Genomic DNA, 24435 nt, shown 5'->3' on the forward strand with positions numbered 1-24435 from the left:
GGTAGGTGGGATCAAGCAAGAAGGCTATAATTCCCTGGCCCTCTTGCTTAATATTGATTGGTTAGCCAGACATTTAAATAAGGTTTATATTCTAGGAAGCAAGTAAGTGAGTGAGGTTCGCGAATCATTGCTGTGAAACCTTTGCTTTGTGAAGATTTCTTGAATTGTCTTGGCAGGTTTGGGGAAGCAAAGTTCAACAGTGTGAAGGTAAATGTTGTTTTGGTCTTCTGTGACAGATGTGCTTAGATTAAGGTGACAAGTATTATATCTCCTTCGGCATTACTATAGAGGAGGACATGGAAAATATACTTGTTTGGACTACGACTTCCAGAACATTTGACCATCCAATGTGGCCACTGGTTATGCTGACTGTGGAGCCTGGGAGTTTGAGTCCAAAAACCTGATTTTTTTTTAATGCCCCTTTGGAGAAATTCAGAGATGCTGGCACACAATGATATTTCTTCTGCTTCAGACTAGGGAAGAGCAGATATAATCCTGAGAAATGTTGCAATATTTGTGCCAAAATGAATGTGTCATTCTTTAGGAAGCCATGAGACTTTAAGTTGTTTTGGGGCTACACATTCCGTCTCCAGCCCTGGACTGATCCTTGAGAATTCTGCTAAAGGAAAGGTGTTGAGAAATACTTGTAACCTCCCTCAACATACCAAAGAGGTTTTGCTCTAATAGAGACTACAATATTTGTCCACTGCAGAGGAGCTACAGAAAGTGTCAGCTTTATCAAGAATCCATACCAGTTTTGGAATATGGGCACTTGGCACTGGGGGAACATGTTTTGGGTGGACTCTAATATAGTATCACTTCTTAAAAAGAGCAACTTGCTCTGAGCCACAGATCACTTTTGCTGTTAAGGTTCTAGATCTGTGACAGGTGGCTCTCCCAGTTAAGGAACTATACTTTTTAGACGGGTTACAGCTCAGTAGATAAAGGACATCTTTTAAACATAGAAGCCCCAGGCTCAGTCCTTGATGTCTGCAAGTAAAACTAGGGAAATTTTCTTTCTGAAACCCTGGAGAACTGGGGATGTCAGTCTTGACAATACTAGGATAGTAAACAAGTGATTTCCCTTGGTAGTTAAAGCAGCATAAATGGAAAAAATGTTGATAGAAGATGTGTATCATCTAGTTCAATGAGGTTGTTGTGACAAACACCATTATCTTGGAGATAACAGAATCACTCTGTTTATTCTTGCTGCATATTACCCTTGGCCTGCAACATGTGAAAGCAGGAAGATCAGTAAGAGCTAAGAAAAGATTTAGTCTGAAGTTTAAAGGAGCTCCAAGGTGCTAAATCGTATCTTCCAAATTAATTCAGCAGCTTGGATAGACTAAAACCCTGGTCAGATGCAATACCCCTCTGACATGGAAGCCACCAGCTGCCATGGGAGATGGGCACTTGTTTCCAAGTGGGATAAGCCAGTTCTGCTTTGCAGACCTATGAAAACCCACCAGTCTCATTTTATTGTGCTTTTCCAAACCCTATCTGTATTCTTGTCTCATACTTTCTTCGTGTGAAGTTTTGAACCTGTGTTTTTGATTCCTGTGCAAAAATTGGTATACATTACTGTATCTGTTTACATTTTTCCTTGGTATGCATTTCCCTCATCGATGGAAAACTATCTTACTATGTTCATATTTTAATGCAGCCTTTTAGCATATATACATGGTTTAGGGCGATTTTATTTCTCCAGAATGCACCGTCATGCAATCAAATGTGCAGATTTCTGAGCCAATGTGTGCTTTATCTCACAGTGAGTCTCAGGATGTAGGAAATTCCTCCTCTAGCAAGCATCTACATTACTTCCCAATCCTTACTGCCTATCATCCAAGTGACGATGATGGCTATGTGTCTCTCATCTTGCCACTGTGGGATGATCCTGTGTTCCCCAACTGGACAGTTGGTCACTGGCACCTACTGAAATATTTAATCTCTTCAGAGGAAACCCTGTACCTCTCTATCACAGTCTTGCCCTGTGAGGCAAGGTTTTTTAGAAGAAAAGAAGCCCACAGCACTAAAGGATCCTTCCATCAGTTTTAATTTTTTTATTTCTTGTAGTTCTCTGAGGTCACACTAATCAGCCTTATATTTCTGTAGAAAGATTTTGTATAGGTACGAGTAAAGACACAATTCTTCTTTCTTGGCGGAAATTAAAACTACAGGAACCCCATTTTTATTAACATCCATAGCCTTAGAGGAAGGCAAAAGCAAATCTGCTGTGCCTTCCCTTAGAGGAAGGCAAAAACAAATCGTGCTCAGAAAAACCTGTGTTAAGTTCTCGTTAGTCTCATCATAATTTGGAAATGACTTGAAGGCACACAACCACACCTTTATGAATGGCAACCATACTGCCAAACAACATGAAGCAATCCATATTTGAGCCTGTGGTGTGTAGAAACAGAGCATATAGAGGTCTCTAATATAAATCTCAATCTTACAGTCTGTTACCTGCTGGCCTTTGAAATTATTTATCTTTGTCACCTAAAAACTCAGAACCATCCTGTATCCTCAGTCCTATACATACAACTGCAACATAGAGACCTTACAGAGTTGTTGTTGTAGGGGCTACAACTAGATAGTGCCTGTGAAGCACTTTGTCTGATGAGATTTCTCCTTGACAGTCTATCTCAGAGAAATAATGGAAGTGCAACCAGAAAAACAAGTGTAATATCGCCTAAGTGCTACATCAATATTTTACTTAGTACATTTCTAACATCCATACCTCTAGATTTATTGTAATGACATTTAAAAAGCTATATAACTGGCTGCATTTCAGTGGGAGGACATTAAAAACAAATTTGTCAAGAGTCTCCTTAATGATTAGTATTTCAAAATGGTAGGCCTACAGTAGAGTAAGAATCAGGCAAACCACAGCATTTGTTAGTAGAATTGTTTTAATTTATTGTTTGCATTGACCATGCTGCTGCTTCACTGCTCATTATATTTCATTTACAGGCACTTGACATTCTCTCAGATTCTTGCTAAGTACTTCTCTTCCTCCAGGCAGCATAGCAGATATGAAACAATGGATACTTGTCTCAAGCCTATTAGGAATATGTTCTGCTCTGCCGGTAATCAATAGAATCTTATTTCATATTGCTAACAATTTATTTTTGGGTTTGTTTTTTTTAAATCAGTAACTATAACATCTTATAGAGAGATCTATTAAAGCAGGTAGACTACATACGCAGGTTGAGTATCCTTTATCTGGAAATCTAAAATACTCCAAAATCCAGAATTGTCCACATGGAGTGGTTGCGATAGTGACATTTTTGCTTTCTGATGGTTCAAGGTACACAAACATTGGTTCATGTACAAAATTATTAGGATTATTGTGCATAAAATTACTATTTGGCTACCTGTATATGGAGTATATGATGCACTGATGAATTTCTCTGGGCCTATCTCCAAGATACAGTAGATCATCATGTGTATGCAAATATTCCTAAATCTAAAAAATAAACAAACTAAAATCCAAACATTTTGGTTCCAAGCATTTCGGATAAGGGAGACTCATTTTGTATTGTCTTTTGGCTCTTTCTCATAGTTAAGGGGGTGGTGGTGGTGGTGGTGATGATGATGATTTATTTCTTTTCCACCTCTCCTCAAGGCATGTTAAAATATGAAACACAATTAGAAATACATAAAACCAACAATTACAATATTATAGAGCCATTAAATTACACTCATAAGAGGAAATTCTTTAGAATATAAAAATTAAAAAAGTCATAATTTAAAATTGATTGAGTAGGTCTGCCAGAAGAGATATGTCTTTAATGTTGTTTTAAATGCAGTCAGCATTTTTAGCTGTCATATCTCTTCTGGTAGGCCATTCCACAGTTTGGGGGCAGCAGATGAAAGGATCCTCTGGGAAACCATTCCCAGTTTAGTCTTGGCTGGTTGGAGCAAACATTCCCCAGGGGACCAGAGTGTACAGGGCATATTGTATGGAAGATGGTGATCCTATAGGTAACCTGGACCCAAACCATGTAGAGCTTGAACGGTAATAAATAACACTTTGTTCTTTGCTCAGAAATTAATTGGCAGCCAGTGGAGTGATTATAAGATTGGAATTCCAGAAGGATACCATGGTATCAAAATCCACTGAGAGGTCCAAGTACAACAAAAGGGATACATTCCCCCATGTTGGTGTTAATACAGAGACCATCCACTAAGGTGACCATGGCAGTCTCAACTCTGTATCCTGCTCTGAAACCAGTTTGAGATGGGTCGAGGAACTGTGTGTCATCCAAGACCACCTCAATATCAAGGGATCCATTAACTTTTCAGGGTGGACCATTTTAATAGGTCCTTGACCTCTGCAGGGGTCAAAAATGGTATGTCCATGACAACTTGGAAGTATTAATCACCTCTCAAACAGTTCCATCTCTTGGGAGATGAAAACCCTGTCAGGGGTGTGACCTGCTGAATGTGTAGGTCCTGAAACCAATTGGGATAGGACCATGTTTGTCATGGACACCATGAACTCCCAAGCTGGTACCTGACGAACTGTCCCCCAATGGTATTTTGAAGTCTCCCAGAAGAAAAATCTGGTGGACTTCAAGAATAGCTCAGAGGTGAGTTCAATGAACTCAGCTGGAGAGTCTGATAGGAAGCCGGGTGGATGATACACTAACAGAACCCTCACTCTATTCCTGGTTTTCAGGTCCAGATATTCACACTTGTTGTGGCTTAACTCTATGATAGGTATTCTGATCAGGCTGAAGTGGTCTTTGTAGACCACAGCTACCTCTCCCTTTCACTCACCTGCTGGTTTACACACTACCCAGCTGGGAGAGACTGTGCCCATATTAGACCCCTATCAGCTCCCAGTCAGGTCTTTGTAAAGCCATATCAGCCTCTTAATCCTTGAGGAGATCAGAGATGATGTGTGCTTTATGTTTAACTGCCCTAGCATTACATGAGAGCAAGGTGAGTTTTTTGTAGGTGGCCTGCCTCAATCTTCAGTTCCCAAAGCTGGCAGGAAGACTGGAAGGATATATAGATATTAACCATCTCTCTCTCCTTCCTCCATAAGAGGAGGCCATCACTATGCCCCCCTCTGCCCTGTACCACTTGTACTGCTATTCCAATTTCCATTTTTAAAATAACAATAAAAACAATCCAAGTTAAGTATGATGGCCAGGATCCTGCATAGGATTTAACCCCCCCTTTTATTGTGACACATAGGGATCATGAAACAAAGGGCTACATAGGGATCATGAATACAAGACAATCACAAGTGTAGGGTTTTTTTGGTAGTTTTTTGAGTTATGTGGCCATGTTCTAGAAGAGTTATTCCTGATGTTTCACCAGCCTCTGTGGCTGACTGAAGATGCCAGCCATAGAGGCTGGTGAAACATCAGGAATAAACTCTTCTAGAACATGGCCACATAGCCTGAAAAACCCACAAAAAACTATGGATGCTGGCCATGAAAGCCTTCGACTTCAAATTGCAAGTGTGTAACTCTAGATTACTCATTTGTAACTGCCATAGAGGATTCTGGCTGATATTATGAATCTCAAGACTGTTACAAATATAGAAATGCATTGAATTCCAATAACAAAGGTGCAGCGCACATGCAACTTGTCAGCATGCTCATCCTTCAACCATTCTCACCCATAATTCCTTTATTTTAAAATTGATACCATTCATCAGTGTTGAGAACAACTGTGCTGTGGTCAGACTAGGTACCTTATTGCATTACACTCATAAAACGGAGCTAGGTTACTTTAACTGTTCTGCTTGCCTCCTGTTGCATTTTGAGGTTTGCAGTTCGGTGAGGCTTAAGAGCTCTCTGGCTGAATATTCTAAATGCTCTTTCCTGAACTACAAATCCCAGAATGCAACAGTAGGCAGCCACAGCAATTAAAGCTACCTAGTCCCGTTTTAAGAATGTAATGCGATATGGTCCTAAAACAGGAAAAGGATATAAATAAAAATAATGGAAGGAAACGATTTTAAGTATCCCATACTTAACATACTCTTTTAAGTATCCCATGCATAAGATGAAGCCAAAGGCTCTTCTGGAAATTCATCCTGAAATGTATGCCCAGTTTATTCAGTGAATCCCAGTTCATTCCTTTTTTCTTTATTGACACTGGTGAGTTTCTGCATCTCATCCACTGAATAAATCCTTCCATAAATTCCTCCATGTGGGTGAATGTCCAATTGCATTACAAGTTGCACTGAGATATGAAGTAAATGAAAACCAGATAACTTTGACTTCTTATTGTTGGAGTTCTTTTTTCCTCTTATTATCTTTTAGCCTGTAGGTTAACATATTGGCAATATCATTTTTAAATTTAAATCTAAATCTACAATATCAATTATAAATATTTAAATGGCCAAACTTTCCCCAACAAGTGACACATTCAACTGAATGAAATAATGACTTTTAACATCGTTATTTAGAATGCTAACAAATTATCACATCAGGTTCGTTTTAAAGAAATTAATCCACAATTCTGGGACGTTCTCATGTCTTACCCTGTTGGTGTAGGGTCATCCACATTTGTGCTATCAATGAGTAGGTGCATTGAAGTGAACCTGGTAATGCTGATGCAATGCTGATTTAAAATTAGTTCCAAGTAGCAAATTTTCCTTTGCTCCCAACCTTCAGAAATACAAGAAATGAAAATCTGCCCAAATGCGAATGCTGAAAAAGAACAAATGTCAACAGATGTTTTGTTTTTTTTGTTCACAGATACTTCCTCAGCATGCTGGGATACCTGGAATGGGTAGTATAAGTCTTGAGGTATGTATATTTTCCATATATATATATATATATATATATATATATATACACACTACTGAAGAACAGAAGGTTGTTTGGATGGTTTAAAATGAACTTTTTAAAAGAAGAAAAGTAAATCCCTGTACTATGTATTTCTGGTGAACTTTCCTTTTTGCCCAGTTTTGTTTGCATCTTTTGGTCTTATTTGGATAAAATGAGATTATTATAAAAAAAGATGTGCTAGCTTGATGTTAACACTGGGCATCTTTTTTAAAAATGTTTTTCAGGGGATGAGACAAATGGCTGGAGCAAATATGCCTAATGTCCTCCCACAGGTAAGCACAACTAACTCTAAATACCCTCCTTTCAAAAAAGTATGTTCCTGAAATAATGTCTTGAGAAGAGTATATTTATGATGCTGTTCCAGAATATTATTCTACATGAAAGGACACATAGCAATCATTACATTGCTAAAAGAATAATAACATTATTTTGCTCCTTTAGAAATAATAAGGCTGAATGAACACTAAAGCATATTTAATGTAAAATAGACAAGACAATATGAGAAACATCCATCAATAATACACTCATTGATGTATACTCATAGTATACTATGAGTGGAGAACCCGAGATCTTCCACATATTGTCGGGACCCCAGTATCCATAAGTCCATTCTGCATTGTTAGTGATCACAAAAGGTGGGAATCGAAGTTCTGCACATATGGAGACCCATATTTTCACCATCCTTGTTTTGTGTTTATGGGACCCATTCCAGCTTACAGTAGATAAGTCATGACCAAGGCTCCCCAAAAATGTATTGTGGTCATACTATGTAATAATGGTTATATTGACTTTAAAATACACACACAGAGAAAGAGAGTGAGACTGAATGAGAGAGAGAACATATGGAGATCTTGGTTGAATGTTGTATTTAATCCTGTCATGGTGTATTCCATGTCTATTAGACTTATTTTTGTATTTCATTTACCATTGTGGCTTTATGTTGGTTTTATTGGTTTCCTAACCCACCTTGAGGGCTCCTTTGACATAAAAAACCCCCAGGCAGAATAATTAATAAATATTAATGTATCATTCTTTTCTCTTCTTCTGCCTCTTTACCTCTAATTAAAGTTATAGATACTTTATCCAGTATAAAAAATAACTGAGTATGTAAACATAACATAATTAGTCAGAAAAGCCATTTTAAAAAACTTATTATTTATGAAAATGTATAATATTCAGCTACTAAATACCTACTGGAAATTTAACTTGGATTCTAATTTGACTTTTTGAGCAGCTGAACATTTCTGATCTGATCTACAACTTGAAAATAAATGTGCTTGTTTCCTCAATTTCTTTAGTATGCGTCACCTTATGGGTTTGCAAATACATTTCCTTCTATGTGGACCCATGGTATCTTCCCATCACATGGATTCTATTGGAGGAGGCAAAGAGCTCAGCCACATGAAACCCAACAGGTAAGATAATCCAGGCTATTATGGCTCCAGAAAATATATTGGGCAACATGACGTAAACTAATGTTGTTTGAGACAGGAGTCTTAGTTTTATTGGTTTCTGGAAATTTCCCCCAAAAAAGTGTCAGTTTTATAGATAACTTTTGTGCATCTTTGGGAATGTTTTCCCATGTGTCAAGCTGAACACTGAGTTGTGTCACTATCATCTAAAGCAGGAGTGGGGATTGTACGGCCCTTCCAATATTCAACTAGTCTGTCCCTTGGAAACAGAGTCTGCATAACTGTGCCACTCATTCCCACTTGATGTATTTTCATACTTTCCTTGTCTTATGATGATGGCAACCAAATATCCTCTATTCCTCTGTGAAAAGACTCTCTGCAGGGCACTCTGGTTGTTCTGTGTGTTCTCAAATAGCTGAATATAGACTGAAAGTTCAAGCTCCACCATCCCACCCCCAAATAAAAGATAGCACGTTGTAAGACATGTTGTAAACCCCAGAGCCATAATTCAACAACAAGTTTTAAGTGAGTCTAACTTTATTCTGGTTTGGACAAGCAACAGATGAATTTGAACAAAGCAGCCATCAGATGTTTTAGTGCACAACTCTCATTATATCTGTCCATTGGCCATGCTGGCTGAAGCTGATGGGAGTTGGAACAGAAAATATATGGAGGCTGACATATTGCCCAATTCCAATTATACCATGGTTTGAATTAGCTTTCTCTAACCTGGAACTTTCCAAATATTTTTGCCAGCAACAGACATCAGACCTAGTCAGAATGACTGATGGAAACCTTCTTCTGGCACTTCAGAATGAACAAATTTCTGTGTTGCATCCAAACACATGGAATTTCTGTTTCTTAACCAAGATTAGTTAAAACAAAGCAGGATCAAACCAGGATCTGAGTAAGATTTGTAGTGATAGCTACTACCCAAGTTTTATTTTTTTTTAAAAAAAGAATCTGAATTATGAATGTCACATATTTTACACCAAATATATTTATATGTTTACACACATATATTTGACAATGAAAAGCTCACAGGCAGGTTGCTGTTTTCCCCATAGCTTAGCTCCCTATACTGAAGTGACGCCATGGAGGTCATTTTACATTTCAGTATGATTTAAACTACTTTTGCAAAAAACATTTGAGAAGAGTGCCAAGATTAGTCAGCAGTCACAAAGGGGTAAAGGATGCAGTCTGGAATTAAATGAGTGAAATGAAATGAATCTCAATGAAAGCAACAGGCTCATGAAGTTATAATTCATTAACTCAAGCCTCATTGATTTCAGCAGAATTCAGTCAACACTAATTTCTACTGAATTATGCTCTCACTTCCAAATTAAAATTACACGCACTGTAGAGGCTAAAGATTGTATTATAACAAAAGGTTCTCTAGACATGAACTGACCAGATACTCTCTGAGTGTTCTTAAATACATATAACTCTCCAACAAAGGAGCTGTACAGATTGGCAGCATGCAGCTGCCACTGTACTACTGGATCATGGCCATGGCAACCACGCGCCATGCCCCCCGATCTGGAGGCCAAAAGCGGCTCCTTTTTGCACCCTCTATAAGGTGTCACAGCCATGGTGGCATGCCCCGCAACCCTCGCACATGATGAGGGCGTCAAAATTGCGGTGCCCTTTACACATGGGCATTGCCATTGTTACACAAGCACCGTGCAGCATCTGCATTGCGTTGTACAGCACTTGCGTAACAAGTGCACCAGCAGTGCACTGTGGTGCACTCGTTACGCTGCCACCACAGCATAGAAAGAACCTGCATGTGTCAAAATGGTGCCTTGAAGGTGGAGTTATGATGTCCAGCATGTGGACGCTGTGCCACAGCTCCGCCCACAGACCGGCTTTCAGGCTGGGATGTACAGGCCCTTTGTCATTGGTTATGACTTCAATATGCCCCGCCAACTCATTTGTTATGGCTTCATCCTTTACTTTCTGGCTGTTTGCCCTCTTGTTATTCCACAGTATGAATACTCTATGCCAGTACACCCACCTCCACTGCCATCTCTACAAACGCCCATCCAGTTTCAACAGCCTGGAATACAAGAACAGCCTCCCTACCAAGTCCTGAATCAAATTCCTACAAGGCAAGTCTGGCTTCATCCATATGATGTTCAGCCATCAATTCAGCAGAAGTTTCCACCACCAGAAGCCAACCAGCCTGTTGATCCACAACAGCAGACCCTGCCAGGAGAGAGACAAACTCAACAGGTCGGTTTCAGAGTAGTTGACATGACCATGCCAAAACCCATGGTGGAGGGTGGGATGGTGAATTAGTCCAAGGTTTAAAGGAATTATCCAAGGTGCTGAACCTGTTCACTAGAATGGTTCAGCACCTTCACTGGCTCCTTTAAAGGTCAAACTAACAACCAGAATGGATTCACTGTTCACTGAGACCAGAACCACTAAATGTCGCTGGCACTGGCTAACATAGTGAGAGCTCTCCAGGACATGAACCAAATGCTTGAACCACAAACCTGGCTACAGTGCTGGCCATAGAAAAGGAAATGGATGTGGGTAGCACTGTCTCTTGGTGGCCACATTATGAAGCCCCCTGATTGGTCAAGCAATAGAAATATCAAAAACCTGGTCAGAGATCCAAAATGATCTTTAATCAGTTCATTTTTCTTTTTGTTTATCACAATTTTTGTTGTTTTTGTGTCAACTCCCAACAAATGGGAATCCTATCATAGTTTTTTGTTCTCACTTTGATTTTTTGGTGGAGCAGAATATAATAATAATAATAATAATAATAATAATAAGTTTTATTCTGATTGCTTTCCACTCTGCCTCAGAAAGTATGACTTGCCAAAGGTCACTCAGTGAAACTCACCCAGGGAGTTTCTATGGCCAAGTGTTTGTCATGGTCCAACGAAATCAAAAGATTAGTAACAACATCGCTTTCAGAATTCAATGACTTAGCCGTGTTAATATGGAAAATCAGTACAAAAGGATCTTGTAGATCTTTGAGACTAACTGAAAGACAGAAGCTGGTAGCATGAGCTTTCATAGACTTTCATAGACTTGCATGCATATGAGGAAATAAGCTCAAGTGTACGAAAGTGCATGCTACCAGCTTCTTTTCAGTTAGTCTCAAAGTTGCTACAGGATCCCTTTCAATATTGCTTTCAGCAGCATACCTGTCCCTTCAAGAGAAACAGTAAGAAGAAACAGAAAAGGAAAAACAGGATTGCATGTAAGATAAGGCTGAGTATGTAACCTCAGGAGGAAAACCAGCTGTCCACCTTGAAATTGAATGTCTGAAGATATTCAATGCTGTGGAATTCTGGGATTTGTATTTTGGTGGTGGACCAGAGCTCTCTGATAGGGAAGGATAAACTACAAATTTCAGAATTCCATAGCATTGAGTCATGGCAGTTAAAGGGGTGTCAAACTGCTTTATTTCTATAGTATGGCAGCAGCCTAGAATAAAGGCTACACTGAAATAATGAATGAAATGGCAATCAAGGCATCATAGGTAGCAACTAGCGTATAAGAAAATCTTAACAGATTTGAAACATCTAAATCCTAGCATGATGCAATGTCCACACTAGTTTAACAAAAAAAGAAAGAAAGAAAAGAAAAGAAAAAAGAGAAAAGAAAAGTTTTACCTACTACTCCTGTAAACAGTTCAGCTAAGATTTTAAGCAGCTAGTGTTTGAAGCATAGACTATCTGACAAAGAAAACCCATCTGTCCCTAGGGCTGTTTCTCCATGTGCACATTTCTCTACTTTTTAGTCAAGCCTAATTACCATTCTGGCTGGATGCTCAGGATAATCTTTAAATATGAGATTTATTCTAACAGAAATTACCTAGTTTGGGTGGCCTGTGGTGGACAGCTCTCTGGCAAAACCCACATTGAAATGGGTATAATTCTTTGCTGAACACAATTCAACTGAGCTTGCTGCCAAGAAATTGACAGGCAAGTGATATGGCCCTACTAATTTAAAAAGCTATGAGAAGGAAGAAGTGAGAAGGATCTAAAGTGGGTACCACAAGATCTAATTAATAACATTTTTTCTATAAAGTTGAAACAGGATTCAACAAGTGAGCTCAAATTCAACAGGTGCATATGGTTCACAGACAGAACACAAGATCAATTCATCTGGGCACCTGCATCATGAACACATTAATTCTGCCAACACAGTTATATCATGTTTTATGGGGAAAGGAATATATATGATATACTTATATTCATATTAATGGGGATATCAAAGTTGGGGACAGTCAACTTTCAAGTTTGCAAAATTTGGGCATGCATCTGGGCTTTGTTATTTGGTACAGTCAGACATGTGCATGGTGACTCATCCATGAGATACACTTCTGGAACTGTTTCTATTCTGACACTTTATTTTAGGACATAAGGATAAGTGTTCCATATATGTTACTTAAATTTCCTACTCTGTTTGAGCTGTTAAGTTTGTGTGGGATACAGATGAAACTTTCCCCTATACAACCAAAAATTTCAGCTGTATATGGACTGAAAGGGGAAGATCCATCAAGCACATTTATGTAGATTACCTTCTGTACCTACTCTCAAGTCAATTTCAAAGTGGTTCATTTTAAAACAAACAAACAGAAAAATGTCCATACATATTTTTGTGTGCTTTTTTCCTAAAGGAAAAGGGCATGCTCCCACTGAATAAAGCTTGTTTATGTAATTGTAGATATATAAATGTAGAAATTACATAGTGTTTTTTCACATTTTTTAAAAATATGCATGTTTCCAAACACATCATCACACATTGCATTGCAAGATCAGAAATGGAGGGGCGTGTTCTGACAGCAAACTGTGTCTGTTTCTATGTTTGATCTTCATGGTGTGAATTGAATAAATTCTTAGAAAGACCTTGACAGATGGGATTTCTCACACATCTCTGCCCTTTAGAGGAATCCAGCCTAAAGGGCCTGTTGAGATTTAAGCCTTAGCTGATTCTTTATTGGCTGTTTGCCTACTAATCTAGTGATTTTAAATGTTTTCTTTGATAAATGCAGTTATCAACTGTACAAGAACATACAGGGACATTTGGCCAAACAGTGAGTGTATTTTTTTATTTCATAGCTTTTCAAATTATTATTATTATTATTATTATTATTATTATTAAGGTTTATTTATATAGCACTGTAGATTTACACAGCACTGTACATACAATCATTTCATTAGACGGTTCCCTGCCTTCATGCTTACAATGTAAGACACGACATGGAAGGAGAAGGGAATGGTTGAGGGGAAGGGGATCAGGTCCAGCATTCTTCTCTCCCTCTGAGGCCTGGACCCATGGCAGATGGACAGATGGAGGGCTGTGTATCTTAAGGATAGGCCTGATGGCATTGGCCTACCCTTAATCATACATAAAATCATACATAACTCATGTTAGAACTTATGTATGATTTTTTTTTTAAAAAAAACCCCAAAACATTGTTTCACTTTGCAAAGAGGAAAACCAGAATCAAGCTGATATATTAAGAGTGTATGCTCTGAGCTACCAAGTTTTACCTAATTTCGTTTTAGCCGTGAAGACATTAGCAGTGGCAGCCGGTTATTTTCATGTTACTGGGCACTGAATTTTGTCCAAGTTTTAAAGCATAGCTGCTTTAAAGCTGGTGAAAGCAAGGAATGGATTCTCCACCCTTCTGACATAAAAGCCAACTATTACTACTGCCCATTATTTGATTATACGGGAGAATAATCCCTCTGAGTCTCAGTTTTCATGGTCAGCATTGACAACCACCTATGCTGTCCCTTCATACATCTGTTTACCTTATCCCTAGGATAATGGTTTGTAGCAGAAGATATCTGCCATTTTCATTTTTTCACAATGTCCCAGACTCTTGTTCCATTCAAAAGTTGTGGAGAAATTAAAATGGTGTTGGCTTTTTAAATTCACCCATGAGGTACGTCTGTATGCAGGGGAACAGGTAAACAGATAAACCAGAGTAGGAGTGAAGAATGATATGGAAACGTTAAGGATTTCTGATATAAACTATGTGATATGAACATCCGAAAAGTGTTAAATAACTAATAAGTAAAGTGTTTATGCTAAAGTTCTAGTGTACAAAGAATATATTCCCTCTGCTTTCCTTGGATATATAGAACATCCAAAGTTCTCTGATATTTGATTGTCTGTATTTCAACTTGCATCACATTAGATGTAACTCTGCAACGTCTTTTTCAAAGTTCTATCCAGGTTTGCATGGAACCCAACAAGACCCATCCCAGCGATCTGTAAGTTTAGTTTCAGACTTATTGCCAACATATTGGTCCTCCTCTTGGACAGCTGAATGAACTCTCGTAATATGCAGACTGATCTATTTGAGACAAGCTCTTGACTAAGGAGGCTATTCTCGGAAAGCAACCATTCAGGAGCTATGCCCCACCCTCATGTATTAAATTTAAAAATTCAACTGAAGCTGAAGCTTGGGCTAAAACAGTGTTAGAAGAACCCCATGGTGAAACAGCTAAAAATCCCCCCCCCCAAATGACTGGACGTGATCATTGCCATTTCTTATTTTGATTTCAGGTAGCCCATTGTAGTCCATTGAGCAACATGCTGTTTCTTTATATGCAGCTGCTTCAGATGTGGACCTGAGGATACCCAGAACTCTTGTCAGGATGTTATGTGTTTCTGAAGGTTGGGCTGCAGTGTCTGAGTATGCCCATACACAGGCCCCATACAGCAATTGGGGCAATAGTCTTGAGTTTTATAAAATTCAAGAAAAGAAAAGTATCCTGAGAATTGTAGCTTGGTAGGCACTCTGATGGAGCAAATTATTTGCCAGACATTATGACGTACCCCTAACTGTGCTATTTCTTAAAACTCAGACAAATTCCCAAAGCATCTGCAAAGAAGTAAATTTTTTAACTACTTAAGAAGGTCTATTAGAATAGATAGCTATTTTAGCAAAAGTGGGCAACTTGTGAGCCTCCAGATAGTTTTGGTCTTTGGCCCCAGCATTCTTTGGAAGAACTATGCTGGCCTGGGATAATAGGTGCTGCAATGCAATAACATCTGGAGTCTCACAAGTTGCTCCCTCCTGTCTAAAAACATTTTGACCTGGTTACAGTTGAGGACAGGATGCAAACCCAGATGGGACACTTGTCTGATCAAAAATATTCTAAATTCTTTACTGTTTTACAGTGACTAAAAACAAAATATTGCTTTTTAAACCCTTTGTTAACCATTTCTTTCTCTTCTTCAGATGCTTCCAAATTTGTATTACCTGCCTTATGTAGCAAACCAAGGAGTAAGTTTCTTACATATGTTTTACAACTGGTGAAACCATTCTTGTGCTGTTGGGTGGAAGAGGTATACCCCATCTATCTCTCTGTATAGTACTATAAGGTACACATTTACTGAAAGAGAACAAATGTGCTCCACTGAACTAAGCCACTACAGCTCTCTAGCAGACGATTCTACATAACTCAACCAAACTTCCATCCTACACATCCATTAAAGATATAGGAGCCATATCCAGTTTTCAGTATGACAACTCTATGTATTCTTTGTGAACAAGAGCCTCTGAATGACTCGCAAAACTGGTGGCGCAGTGGTTAAATGCCTGTACTGCAGCCATTCACTCAAAACCACAAGGTTGCGAGTTCAAGACCAGCAAAAGGGCCCAAGCTCGACTCAGGCTTGCATCCTTCCGAGGATGCTAAAATGAGTACCCAGACTGTTGGGGGCAAATTAGCTTACTTGCTAATTGGCTTACTTGTTGTTCACCGCTATGATCTTTGGAATAGGGGTATATAAATAAAACATATTATTATTATTATTATTATTATTATTATTATTATTATTATTATTAAAACTGACCTTTACACAGTTATGAAGACAGAAAGACCACATACCCAAAGGACCAGAAACATATCCAAAGGACCAGCACATGGACTGCTATTACAAAACTTTAGGAACACATTGACACTTAAAATGCACCTTTTCTATTATAATTACTCTTCTAGGACGGTTCTGAATAATTCTACTCTTTGGTAGCTCACACTTAAATATGACAGAGAATGCAGAAACTTCTTTTTTCTGCATGTAGCATCTCTCTCTCTCTCTCTTCTCTCCCCCTCCCCCTTTTCTATATAAAGTTGGCCCTTCACATTTGCAGTTTTGACTTTCGCAGATTTGATTATTTGCAGTTTTTATTAATATGTTCTTCTCTAGGAATCTCTAGGTCTTCCAGCACAACTCTGCCCAAAGTTGTTCACAGAGTTGTGCTGGAGAACCTAGATGTTGCTAGAGAAAACACTTCTCTAGGCATCTGTATGTCCTCCAACATAATTCTATGATCAAGTTATGGCAGATGTTGACCATAAAGTTGCACTGGAGGAACTGGAGGTTCCTAGACAGGGGTGTTCTCTCAAGTGAAAAGATTAGTGTTTTTTATTTCCATTTTTCCACATTCATGGGAGTCCTTTACCCCTAGATCCAGCAAATGTGGAGCAACTACTGTGTATAAACATTTATTCAAGGGTCAGTGACAGAACTGCCTATGATTGTTGGATGTACTAGCATGAATATCATTCATAGCTGACAAACATTTTCATGGGAGGAAAGGTGAACTCACCAGAGTCCATGATGTTCTTCACAAGGTTTCAAAGAATAGGGAAGATTGTAATTTAGCAGCACATCCCTTTTCTTTTTTACCAAGTGCACTGAAATGCTTTACTACATCTAGTGAAACAAAGATCTGAAATGTTACAAATGTTACTGGTTTATCCCTGATATATGTTTTTCCCCCCAAATGTTCCATTAGGGTGCTCCTGCCAGAATGGGAATAGTAAGCTCAGAAGAAATGCAGGTGAGTTGTGAACATTACATTCATTTACAGAGTGATAGGATACCAAAACTTCATCTCAGAAGACCCTTTAAACCAGGGGAAACCTCCAAATGTTGAAGGTGGGACTCCAAATCTCATCAGCCCCTGCCAATATGGCTGATGGCCAGCAATGTTGTGAGGTGGAGTCCAATGACATATGTTTGGACCGTAGTTCCCTAGTCCTTCTATAAATATGAACCAGTTAACTATTTTTATTAGCTTCTGTGCCAGGTTCCTTGAGACTTGTAGTGAGATAATTTCAGACTGGGTAGGAGGAGAGATTTCTCAGCAGCTACATAAAATTACAGCCTCCAGGTTTCCACTGCTATTATGCTGATTCTAACATTGTAACGACAATGTAGTTTTGCCATTCTTCTGCTCATTAGATAATGAGTTGGCCATACTGATGTACCAAACCACCCCTCTCTATTTTGTGCCACTTCCTGTCACTTCTTGGATATCAAATTTTCTTCCCCCAATGCTCCCCCTTACCCCTTTGGCTTTATTTTTTAAAAAGTGGGTACGAGGAGGTAATTTTTCAAATTAAATAATCCAAGACTTTGCCAGTGAAGATTTAGGGCCCAAACAGACAGGCCAAAATAAAGCTGCTTTGGGTCACTTTGGAGGTATGACATTTAAATGATGCATGTGTCTAAGAGGCTGGAAGCTGCACCAAAGCCATGCTCCAGTCTTAAGAACTGGAACACAGCTTCTGGCCTCTTATGATGTGTGTGTCATTTAAACAGCATACCTCCAAAGTGACACGAAGGAGCTTTATTTTGGTCTGTCTGTCTGGGCCCTTAATCTTTAAACCTTCCCAAAAGCACATGAGCAAAATATGTCTTTTTTCTTTTTCTTTTTTTTAAAAACCTGCTCTTAGAGTAGCATCAAAATATTTCAGAATGGGAAGGGGAAAATTCTGGGGGGAAAGATCCTGGGACTGGGAAAACAGGATTTGGATTTGAGTCAGTGAATAAGCAGTAAGTATAGCTGGAAATACTACCCAATCTGAATAGCATCTGTGCTCTAGCACTGTGATGGCAAAGAATTTGGCTGAAGTATATCCCATTGACCTAAAACTTCATAGACCTTCTGAATCAAATAGAACTTGTTAAATTAGCACTCATGTAACTTCCATTGTTTCAATGTATTTGCTCTACTTGGGGCTAACTGGGTTTAGGCCATTAAGCTTTAAAATGTTTTAATTGTACTTTCTGTTTGTTTGTTTTTTAATTGCTGTAAAGCCGCTCTGAGTCCCAGTCCTGGGAAAAGAGCGGGATATAAATAAATAAATAAATAAATAAAATAAGCTGAATGGGGTTTACTTCTGAGTGGAAACATTTAAGGTTGCCCTATAAGAATATATCAAAACATGGAAGTAACTTGTTAAAAAATAATCCATTACTTTTAACTGGGTTTTCTTTTGAATAACAAAGGTGTAACTAAATTATGATATAACTTAACAAGAGATCACTTTAGTCCTTTTCAAGAACAACTGTAGTTTTCAACTGAGGTTTTGACTTCATTTAGCAATGGAGATAAGAATACCACAATGCTGATTCATGCTGTACACTGTATTTTATTTTATTATTTTATTTAGCTTATTTTTCTTCTTGTATGGTGAAACGGATCTAGGAGTCCTAATAGACCACAAGTTGAACATGAGCCAACAGTGTGATGCAGCAGCTAAAAGGACAAATGTGATTCTAAGCTGCAACAATAAAAGTATAATGTCTAGATCAGGAAAGTAATAGTGTCATGCTATTCTGCTTTGGTCAGGCCTCACCTGGAATACCTGATCCAGTTTTGGGCACTACAGTTCAAAAAGGATGTTGACAAGCTGGAGCATGTCCAGAGGAGGGTGACCAAAATGGTGAAGGTTCTGGAAACAGAGGGAGCTATGAGGGGCAATTTTGAGAGTTGATAATGCAGGATCTCAGCCATTGTTTGGGCCTTTGAGTATGACTAATTTTTTAAAAAAATACTGTAGTAACATTCTAATGTGTGGATTATCCATATTAGTATCTGCAATGTATTTAGGAGAAATGGGGAGATAGTGAACCCAGGTTTCTTTGTTCACAACTAGATTCACAGAATCAAAAAATCACAGAATCACAGAGTTGGAAGGGACCAAGGTGCTCTTTATTTCAACCCCCTGTCATGCAGGAATGCACAGTTAAAGCATTCCTAAAAGAGGGCAATCTTACCTCTGTTTTAAAACCTCCAGAGGAGAGAGAGTGTGCCCCACAACTAGATGCAGAAGATCCAGAGCTCATTCTCTCATAAGTTTCCTGAGTACAACATGAAAATCAGGCTGGACTGAGAAATTACTCCTTATATGGGGAACTGTAGAGAAAAATATCCATTTTGGGGGATCTATGTCCTTCTGAATTCAATGGCTAACAAATCCTCAGGAGTGTTCAGATTTATTAAGTCTTGTCCCTAGGAGTTCTGCTTCAATTTCATTCATATGGGTGCTAAGAATGCTTGATAGATTGTGCTATACATGCCTACTTCAAAAGTGAGCATCTCTAGATTCATGTGCACTTATCCTCATATAAATGGATATCGACTTGCACCCAAAGTGAAGGAAATTCATTTTCTACAGTTCTGCTTCACAAGGCAGAATTGACTATTACATAAATGTGCACCCATCATAGAAAATGGCACCCCACTTTTAAAGTCTTTTCATGTTCCATAACTCTAGAATGGACTTATCTGTATGCCTTGATGCCATAATATTGAAGTCACAGCTTCCACTAGTTACAGATGACAGTGCACAGGAGAGATAGGAAAATATATGGGTCTAACTCCTATTGTCAGTCACAACTATACTGATCCATTGAATCAAGGGCATTTATCAGTGTGCTAACCCACCATTCTACAATTGATTTAATGAAACTGTCCTAATCCAGATTATTCAATAAAATTCAGACCATGGAGTTTTGCTAATATGGTTAAGTTGTGTTAAATAAACACAAGGCTTTCAATGTAGAACCTTTCAGGTATGTCAAACTACAGCCCTTTCATACAGTTAAATAAATACGTTGTCTCCATATGCTAAGAGCTGCAGTCCACCACGTTTTGAGAGTACCAGGTTGGGGAAGACTGTTTTTCAGGGTGGGTAAAGGAATTAAAGAAGCATTTCTCATTTCAGCAGCATTTATGTATTAACAAGTACTGCTATCCCTAAATGACAGTCTGCCTATTATTACTCTCATGTTCTACCACTGGTGGAAACAGAATTACCCAAACAAATATGTATATAAAACATGGTCCCTAAACTTGGTTCCCCAGATACTGTTGGACTACAACTCTTAGAAGCTCTGCTGGTATGGCCAATGAGTGGCAATTTTTTGGGAGCTCTAGTCCAACAATTTCTTAGAGCCCAAATGTGAGAAATTATGATACAGAGGGTCTAACTCATTTCTTTTCTTAGCAAGGGGGAAAAATAGCAATAGGCATATAGGAAATGTACGGTAAGGTAATCAGGATTATAAGTGTGTTATTTTAAAATATATCTGTATTTTCATAGGGTGGTGGATTTGGTGCACCAGCCTACCGAGCAGCAGGAACTGATCTCTTTGCCATGGATGCTAGATTTGGAAACTCTCCACTCAACCAGCCAGGCGATTACACTGTTGAAGATGATCAGCTTGGAATAACAGAACAGCCTGATGTGAAAGGAGGGGCTAATGCTGGAACTAATCCTTCTGGCCAGGGGAACAATGCCATCCCCGTAGATGGCAGCCAGGGGGGTGCCTTGCTAAATGCCAACAGCCACTTACTCAGCCCTGCTGGTCAGAGCCAAGGACTCTCAGGGGTAGCCCAGGCTACAGGAATCCCTCTACCTACCCAGGGGCTCCCTGGCAGCTTCCTCCCTTTGGATTCTGCTGATCCTACTATGTCTCTGGATCCCACCATGTTCCCTGACACATATACAGCCAATGCTGGAAATGAGGCTGGCATGGCACAGGTGGGCCAGGATGTATGGCATTTCCAAGAGCCCTGAGTGCCTTGGAGGAGCACACCATGTGCCACTGGTGTACTCTCCAGGAATTTCCTGTGCTTGATGTCTTGGCTTAAGAGGGATATTCACCTTTTACACAGTGAGCATTAAAGAGGCTAATCATTGTATGTAGCTTGTGGCAGTGATGGCTAATCTTTGTTTCGTGTTTTACATTTCACAACTGGGAAAACATTGGAGGTGCCTAGCAATTAATGGCTAAAAGTAAAACTCTCCTGCTAGCAGTTGACTGAGGTTCTCTGTTCCTTTTGTTTATGTCACTTTTGCTTTCCGATGCTTTAGGCCATTGCCAGATGGGTGTTTTAAATAACAGTAATTATTGATGAAACCTTTTGCTGTAGAAACCAGAAAGGCACTCAAGATTTATAAGCAGTTACGCTGATCTAGAGTTTATGGTTGGGTGTGTGTCTCTGTTAAACAGCTAAGGTATTGCATTGATTTACTTAGCTAGTATGTAATAAACTTTTATTTAACCCTAGTACTTATTCTTGTGGTTTGTTTTTCAGAAGTTTTGATTATATGAAGGAGTGCTGTGAAAAAGCTATTTACTAGCATGAGTTTTTTAAAAACTCAACAATGGGATGGGGACTGTAGGGTTATTTAAAAAAAATCCTCCTCTACAGAATAGGGATCTTTCAGGAAGGCAAAAGAACTCCTGGGTGGAAAATGGTGCTGGTAAATGCCTACTTGGTGAATAAGAGAACAGCTACTATTCAGGACTTGATCTTGCATGAGTATGCTGACCTGATATGTATCATGGACACCTACAACCCATGAGAAAAGAAAGCCAAAAAGGAAACTAGTGGCTTTCTCTATGACTCTCTGCATGCTGTCATAGCACTTCTGTTCCCGAGGGACATGGTAATAAAAACATGCTTTTTATTGCACTGAATAAACCTGTTCAATAAAATTCATGCTTTTATGACCATCTTCCTTGGGAAGGAAATGGAAGTGCTACAAAAGCCAGAGAGAGACTTGGAGAAAGTCATTACTCACCCACTCCATTTTAGCATTCCTTTTCATATGATAAGGCTTCTGATTAGATGAGGTGCCTGGGGTGATGCAAATCTCTGTCAGTTTTGTTCACTACTCACCAGGGTTCTCCATTCAGCAGCAGGAAAGACCTGGGAGTGAGGAGGTATAGTTGCAGAGGTCTATTGAAATTCTATTCCCCTGTTCTTGACTTTAAGTGTGTTTACCTGAAGATGGGTGGTTAGGACAGATTAGGGATTATGTTTGTATACCACTCACCCTGCTGCTCAACAGTTTACCTTCCTGAGCTAGCTAGGGTGGTCTTGGGATTGGTGTTAGAATTCCCCTACCTTGTAAAGTTGGAGATTTCAACATTCATGCTGAAATTGCCTTGTCAAGAGTGGCTCATGTCTGCCATGACAACCATGGTTCTGTCCCAAGAGGTATCTGGCCCTACTCATGCTGCTGGGCATTACTGGGCATTGTTTTCTGGACTTTGTTTTCTGTAGTGAGTGGGCTGAATGTGATCTGGGAGGAGAGTAACTATCCATAGTGCAGTTGTCATGGACGGATCACCACCTGGTGAGGTTTAGATTTGTTGGAATTCAAAACTTCTACAGGGTGGAGGATTTATTGAAATGTCTGCCCCAGGAGGGTTATGGATCTGTATGGATTCCTGATTGCTCTTGGGGAGATTCCTGCTGCCTTGATAAGTGATCCTGTTGAACTTCTGGTCAATCTCTGCATGGACCAGGGTGAGGAACATAATTGCTCCTGATCACTCCCTCTCATGGAGTGGAGCCAAACCAGCCTAATTTTTCAGGGAGCTGGTAATGATGAAAACAAGAGTGGAGGTAACTAGTGCTATGTTGGCAGAAAGCTTGGAGCAGGTCCCAACACAAGCTAAAGCTAGGGTTGCCATAATTCTCTACCACAAAATTGGGGAAATGTAGGAGGAAATATAGGACAAAGTGTAGGACATTCAAGAAAAATGGAACAAATGACCAACTAAAACCAAAAACATTAATAAAATAAAAAAATTAATATAAATTCATGCTGCACCTTACCTCCAGGCCCAGAGAGGCCTTTCCACTCTGCCTGTGCCTCAGGCCCAGGGAGGCCTCCCTGGCCGTGCCGCACTACCTGATCAGGATTAGGGAGGTGGTGGCGGCGGCGGCGGCAGCTGAGGAAATCAGGTCCAGTGCAGTCCATGACACCAGATTATCTAAATCCAGTTCAACCTGGTTTCAGGCCTGGATCTGGGTCAGGGATAGCTTTGTTTACCTTGGTGGATGGCCTATTCCTGGAGCTGGACAGGGAGAGTGTGTGCCTCTTGGTTTTGCTGGACCTCTTAGCAGATTTCAAAACCATATTTTTATATAAGAAGAAGAAGCAATTATTCTACCTTGAATATAAGCTTCACATGTCCATTCAATAACATTTGAACTCAGAGAGCTTTCCTTCATTTTAAAATATTCCATCAGATCTGCTGACATTTAATCTAGTTGAGCTTGTTAGAAATAGTAAATTACTTATAATTCTTTTTTTGCAATAAGTAAGACATAATTATGACAAAAACAAGGGATCACTTCACTCCTTTTGCATTGTAATGGCCACTATTTAAGTTACTTTTATAGTTACAACACGTGTTCAGCCTTCCTACTTGGGTGTGTGGAGAAGACATTTCTTACACCCTTAAAAATATTTTGCTCCAAAAGGTGCTTGCTTTCTCATTGTCAGTTGGGTGAGTCTTTCCTGCCATTTTATTTCAAAGGGAAAAATAAACTATTTTATCTGCCATCATAATCCAATCTCTTTCAACTGCAAGCTTCAGCTACAAAAAGGGCTGCTTAGAAAAAAGTGCATTTACAAATGTGTATTCTCAGTGTTTTGATCAAGACACTGCAGATATAAATTGTGGGGCTATTTAAGACCCTGGGGCAAAGTTTGAGTATGTATTTTGGACATGCTTTTGTCTGGCAAATGTGGGGAATTATGCACTCAAACTTCAGAGGAAACCTCTTCCTCCACAGTCATCTGGGTAGTTATACAAGTGTCACTGAGCAACCTGGTCCTGTAGAACATCTCTGGCTGCGAGAACACCTTTTCTGCCATGGCACCTTCCAGGAGAATCTTTTACTTTATGCAAAGTGATAGACACCCAGAGAATGCCAGGGGTAGGGTGAGGTGTGGCAGAAATCAGCTTCTGAGTTTGCACCACGGTTTAGAGATGTAACCACTGCCACCACTCTCTCTTCAAAAATAGCACAGTGCTATGCCCTGAAGGTATTCAAAAGTCATGACAGTGATATTTGCTCCATTTGAGGAAATGAAAATCACACTATACAGTGATAGATT

The 24435-nt window shown here is 39.3% G+C and overlaps 1 protein-coding gene across 1 annotated transcript; it reads left to right on the top strand.

The window, feature by feature from the left end:
- Nucleotides 1–3020: 3020 nt before the first annotated feature.
- On the top strand, nucleotides 3021–21090 carry AMBN (ameloblastin). The gene is made up of 9 exons (XM_042447680.1): nucleotides 3021–3086; nucleotides 6723–6773; nucleotides 7040–7087; nucleotides 8114–8230; nucleotides 10217–10462; nucleotides 14431–14478; nucleotides 15453–15497; nucleotides 17016–17060; nucleotides 20614–21090. Exons 1-9 carry the CDS (start codon nucleotides 3033–3035, stop codon nucleotides 21088–21090), a joined length of 1131 nt encoding a protein of 376 aa, XP_042303614.1. The 5' UTR covers nucleotides 3021–3032.
- Nucleotides 21091–24435: the final 3345 nt, after the last annotated feature.

Source organism: Sceloporus undulatus, chromosome 2, assembly GCF_019175285.1.
Source record: "Sceloporus undulatus isolate JIND9_A2432 ecotype Alabama chromosome 2, SceUnd_v1.1, whole genome shotgun sequence".
In the NCBI taxonomy this organism is placed as follows: Eukaryota; Metazoa; Chordata; class Lepidosauria; order Squamata; family Phrynosomatidae; genus Sceloporus; species Sceloporus undulatus.

Coding starts and splice junctions, on each gene's coding strand:
- AMBN (XM_042447680.1), top strand. CDS start 3,033: ATGAAACAATGGATACTTGTCTCAAGCCTATTAGGAATATGTTCTGCT. Junction 15,498..17,015: donor CTTATGTAGCAAACCAAGGA/GTAAGTTTCTTA, acceptor ATGTTCCATTAG/GGTGCTCCTGCCAGAATGGG. Junction 17,061..20,613: donor TAAGCTCAGAAGAAATGCAG/GTGAGTTGTGAA, acceptor GTATTTTCATAG/GGTGGTGGATTTGGTGCACC.